Raw genomic sequence first — 5,798 nt, 5'->3', positions numbered from 1 at the left:
ACCTTTCATAGTTATTTCCCACCTCTAATATTGTAAATTAAATGCCTGCCCAGATCCTTTGCCCGACATTCAACAGGATTGTTCATTTCCTGTGTTTGCTTTTAAAAGGTTCCTTATCATTATATGTTTTGCAAATATTTTCTCCCGGTCTCAGTTTATTTTTCATTCTCTTAATAATGTCTGTAATTTTTTATTTGAAATATTTATGTATACACCTGCACATGTGTCTGGCACCATGTGCATACAGTTTCCATAGAGGACAGAAGTGGGCATCAGATCCCCTGGGACTGCAGAGATGATTGTGAACAGCTATGTGGGTGCTGAGAATCAAACTCAGATCTCAGCAAGTGCTCCTAAACCTTGAACCATATCTTCAGTCCTTATTAATGTCATTTAAATTAATTTTCTACTTATTTTGTGTATATATGTATACAGGAATGGGGGAAGGGACATACACTGTTAGCATGTGCCTATGCAGGACAGAGGACAACTTTCTGGAGTTGAACCTGTGGATCCCAAGGATTGAACTCAGGTTGTCAGACTTGGTGGCAAGTGCCTTTGCCTGCTGAACCATTTCACTGACCCTCTTGATAGTGTCTCTTACAGAAGCTTTCCAATTTTAACAAAGTTCAGTGAAACATTAATCTAATTACTCTTATCAATAATCAGGAGTCAAATATCAGGGTAAAAACCTGGAAGATCAGAGAACCAGGAGCAGCCGCCAGTTGCTTCCTGTCTGTCTTGTTTCTTCATCCAAAAAGGGTGAGATCCTGTCTCCACCCCACCTTATCACTTCCTATCTCTTCCTCCCAAGTGCTGGGTTTAAGGTGTGCGCCACCACCGCACAACTTCTATGGTTAACTAGTGGCCCTCTGATCTCCAGGCAAGTTTTATTTGTCAGAACACAAACAAATTATCACACAACAGTTTCAGCATCATTTTTTTCCATGAATTGCCTTTGAAGCTGTAGTTAACAACTTATCACAAAGCCCCAGATCTCTTCTAGATGATCTCATGGAAATTTAATTTTATTAATTTTATATTTTTCAATTAAAAAGTTATTACATCATATTTCTCCTTCCCTTTCCTTCCTCCAGTTCCTTCCATGTCTCCTTATTTGCTCCCCCTCAAAATCATGGCCTTCTTTTAATTGTGATTGCTATGCTCACACATAAGTGTGCATAGATATACAAACAAAACCTACTTAGTCCACTTAATGCTACTAGTATATGTAAAATTTCAGGGATGACCACTTGGTCTTGGAAAACCACTTATGGGATTCATTCCTGGGGAAGACTACTCCTCTCACTCTTGGCATCCCTCAATTGCCTGTGGTTCCCAGTCTAGGGGTAGGGTCCTGTGAGATTTCTGCCTTCCATGTCATCATGTTTATTGGTGTTGGACTTCCCCAGATCTTGTTTAGCATCCATATTGTTGAGGTGTCATGGGTAAAGCTTCCCTGCCATTTCTAAGAGACACCATCTCGTAACAGATTTCCTGGTCCTCTGACTCTTATTGATCCCCCTCCACAATGTTCCTGAGTTGTGTTATGGGTGTGTTAGTTGGGGCTATACACTTGTTCCCTGCATTTGACCACTTATGGTTTCCTGTAATGGCCCCCATCTGTTGCAAAAATATGGTTCTGGTTTTGGTTTCTATGAGGAGTGAAAGCTATACTTATCTGAGGGTATAAAGATAGATATTTAGAATGCAGTTAGGAATTAAGTTAGTATGATAAAGTGGCAATAGTAGGTTCTTCTCTAAGATCTATGACCTCACTGGCCCCATGTAATTGGGTAAGTTTCCAGGACCAGACATTATTTCACTCCTATTGAGTAATCTTTTAAGTCTAATAGGAGAGCCAGTGGTTACTGCCAAGTTATGAGTGCCACTATTGCAACCTTAGGATTGTTGTGCCATGCTAAAAGTCATTGTGGTTTACAGGCATCACAGCCTGGTAGGACTGTCAGTTGCTTCCTTCCATTGGAAGATTGCATAGTACCTTTCAATATAATGAAAGCTAGACTTAAGAGAGGAGGCTTTCAAGTCAGGTCCAGCTTGGCTCCTCAATGTCTTCAGCAATCAGCACTTGCCTTCAACCTCTGGGAGGCAACCAAGGGCAACAAAAAGTTTATATTGTTTGGAGAGTCTCTTGGACTGCCATAACCAGCCATTCTATAGGGAGTTTCTCATACCTGGTATTTGGGTTTTTGTTAGGTAGTCTACTGCTCGTGGTGGGGATAAGGGGAGTATTCTCAGCCCAAGTGGTATGACTTCCTTTAAACTATATATGTATACACAGAGACTTATATGTATTGAATATAATTTTAGGTAAATAAATAATATGACTTCTGATGGCTTTTTCCAGACATCCTTGGTTTTATTCACTGTCACTCTTCCTATTATTGACCTGCCTTTCCCATTACCAATCAAGGTTTCCTCCCCCATTTCACCCATGTCCCTCTTCAAATCACTTGTCTTACACTTTCACTTTTGACCTTTAGGCTCATGATAGACTAGGGTCTACTTTTGTGAGCAGCCTAAGATCCGTTACTCAAATTGCTGGTTCTTACAGGGGTGTGTCATTACAGCACTGTTGTTGTCTCTAATTCTTTCCATTGTCTGCTTGCTGTGTTCAGGGTCTGTTTTTCAGCCCTCTATTCTGTACCCCTGATCCATTGTTTATCTTTTCACCAATGTCACACTATCACAAATACTGTAACTTTAGAGTAAGCTCTGAATTTGGGTGGTATGAATCAGTCCCCCAACTCTGCTTGTCTTTGTCTTCATTATATTAGTTCTCTGATGAGATTTTTGCCTTTCCTTATGTGTTTCAGAGTCAGCTCATTGACACCACAAAATCATTTGCTGGGAGGTTTGGTTCACATTGCATTGAATCTGTAGATGAAGTTGTAAAGTAGACACAACAGCACTAGTGTTGTTAGTCATCTCTGATTTATCAGAGTTTTATATTTTCCTCATTTATATCCCACATGTACTGTGTGAGGTTTAAAGATAAATGTTTCCTTTTTTGTTACTTAATGATAATGTTAGGATATGTTTTATGCATGATTTATTTAATTCTCAAAGCAATCTTATGAATTGTATTTTATCTCCTTTTTACAGATGGCAAAACTGATGTTCAGAGAGGGTTAGTCATCTGTCCAGTATCACACAACTAACGAATGGGAGAGTTGAGATTTAAGTGTCTAGGGATATAACTCGTGTTACGTGTCAAGGCTCTGGGTTTGATCCCCATTTTTAAAAGGGGGAAGGGGAGAGGCTGAGACTCTAAAACTAGGTCATCTGATCTCAGGCCTTCCATTATGGACAGTAAGGGCATCTTGCCTCTAAGACAGCTGGTGTGGGAAGATTTTAGAGCAGATGCTGCTATTGGATTCGGGTCTGCCTTGCACTTAGCCAGGACACACAGGTATGAAGAACTCACAGAGATCTTTTTGTTACTCTCCAGAAACCAGAAGACCGGCCACCATTCTCCCAGCTGTTAAGTCAGCTGGCTGAAATTGCAGAATCTGGACTTTAGCAGGGACTCACTGACCAGCCACAGCCATGGATCCTGAGTGAAGGAACCATGTCCTTTTTCCAGAGCATTAAAAGCTGCCACCAGTCCAGGAGTCCTGACAGGTGCCTGGACCACGGTGCCAGCCCCTATACAGCTATGACTGCAGCATCCTAGAAGAGGCTGGAGGGCCAGTCACTGGGCCAAGAACTGGGCTACAACAATAGCAGTGTCTCTGTGTCAAACCCACCCCACCCTCTTGTTGTATGCTATCTAAAAGCTCCATCACCTGCTCTCATTTCTTTCCCTTCTTAGCAATAGGGAAAAGCAGGTATAGGCCAAATTCTTCTTTTTATTATTATTTTAAGCATAGGTCAAATATTCAAGGGACCTTTTATTTGACCCAACGAGACAATATCCCTGTTTACTGGTGGAAGAATGGGAAGCCTTCATTCTTTTTCTAAGAAATGCAAGAGGGGATTAACCAGAGGGTTCTGCTACTGTGAGGATGCCAGCCACAACTTCCTGCCACACATGAGGTGGAGTGGCTGCTTGTGCCAGAGGCCGGATGTCATGAGGTTTCAGAGCACACTGCCATCTCTCTTTGATCAAGCATAGAGAGCTTCATTGGGTGGATAGAATGGAATGACCCATTCAAACGCCATGGCTGGACCATTGTGTGTCTGAGATTGGTCAGAAATGAGAGGGCTTCCGATGGTGGGGAATCAACAGGTACAAAGCAAGACATTGGGTTGATGCTGATCCAATGACCCTGTTTCGTAGTGAGCTATGTGGGTGACTGGGTCTCCTGTTCTATGCAGAATGCTGAGGCAATGACGACATAATGTCCATCATTCTAGCCTATCAGGAGTGGCATTCACTCTGCACTACCCACTAAACCAAAAGAGGGCAGCACTGTGATGGTCCCTGTGGCCTTGAGACTTTGAGGTTCTCTTAGGCCTTAGGAGTTCAGCAGTTTTCAGGTTGAGACTTCAAGGCTCTCAAGATCTAGCAAAAGGAGGAGGATTTTTTTTCTCCTTGTTCAGACTATCTGGAAGGAAATAGAATCGAGCACTGGGAAGTGCTTTCAAAAATGGGTATGATGTCTACTGTTGATTGGCACTTACACAGGTTACATGCATATATCCTGAGCTACAAGCTGTTCCTGGAGAATCACAGTTCATACCAACCGGATGACACAGTGGAACTCAGTGTTTTCAAAAGCCAGACAGCTGCCCGGAGTGACAGAACTGGGAAGGACAGAGATTGAAATACCACCCAAATATAACTCCAGAGCAGCCTAGTTTCTTTTCAACACTGCCTCCTACTGAGATTGGATTGCTGAGCAGACTAATATTAGTCAGCCCCTAAGCAGTGCAGCGCCACCTAGTGATGTTGCTCCTGCATAGACCACTAGGGGGCGCAGTGGAACCCTCCAAATTGAAATAGGCTATTGTCTTTCTTCATCTTTACCCTCACCTGAATCTGAGTTCACAACTTCAAAGCCATCCAGAATTAACCCTTTCATTCTCCCAACCTACCAGAGTCACATTGCCTGAGGCCATTCATAGAAGAGCTTCAAAGGGGATTTCAATCAGTCTCCTGCCGAGTGTTTCCTGTAATTATCCCTTCAGCCTCCAGCTGGATCCCTTGAGAGGAGGACTATTCCCTGATGCCAGGCACACTTGATTCTCCTAAGGTGTTCAAAAAAAGCTTCCAGAGAAATGAACAGAGTTGTGGATCCCTCTTCCTAAGTCACATGGTATTCTGGCTGGCTTGAGACTCAAATGCATCACTTCCAGCTATAATTATGGGGTCCAGATAGAACTCTGTCATTCAGAAAAGTGTTTTCCTCAACTTGCCCACAATCATCCTTGTTTACTTCTCAGCCTACTTACTGTACATTCTCTTTTTGGAACCTTTAATTTAGAGACAGTTTCTGGGACATTCAACTTAGAAGAAAAATACTGGCACTGAGAGATGTCTGGGGTATGGTTTGGAAGACTGGCCTCCATATTGTGATATTGTCTTCTTTAACTTCAGATCCAAGGAGTCTCTGGCAGACCTGTGTGCACCTCTCCAGGGTCCTGCATTGGAAGATGGGATTCTCGTTGGCTGGTTTCTTTCTTACGTTGTTGCAAATGGTGCTCTGTATTCACAGAGAATCCCGGGATGCAAAGTTTGGGTTCCAGTTGTACTTTGTAGGTCTTGCAATTTGTAATGTTTGGGACTATGTATTTATGCCTGGATTGAGAGTATTTATTGCTCATGTTCAAGA

At 42.5% G+C, this 5,798-nt stretch overlaps 1 protein-coding gene across 3 annotated transcripts in view; it reads left to right on the top strand.

Annotated features, from left to right (window-relative positions):
- Itk (IL2 inducible T cell kinase) overlaps positions 1–3,544 on the top strand; it is a 64,421-nt gene extending 60,877 nt beyond the window's left edge. For all 3 annotated transcript variants that reach the window (XM_035447973.1, XM_027425285.2, XM_035447972.1), the window contains exon 17: positions 3,473–3,544. In XM_035447973.1, coding sequence (XP_035303864.1) covers positions 3,473–3,544 — 72 coding nt within the window. The remainder of the gene's footprint in view (positions 1–3,472) is intronic.
- Positions 3,545–5,798: the final 2,254 nt, after the last annotated feature.

Source organism: Cricetulus griseus, chromosome 7 (genome assembly GCF_003668045.3).
Source record: "Cricetulus griseus strain 17A/GY chromosome 7, alternate assembly CriGri-PICRH-1.0, whole genome shotgun sequence".
In the NCBI taxonomy this organism is placed as follows: domain Eukaryota; kingdom Metazoa; phylum Chordata; class Mammalia; order Rodentia; family Cricetidae; genus Cricetulus; species Cricetulus griseus.
The sequence above is the reverse complement of the archived record's forward strand: the minus strand, read 5'-3'. Positions and strand labels throughout refer to the sequence as shown.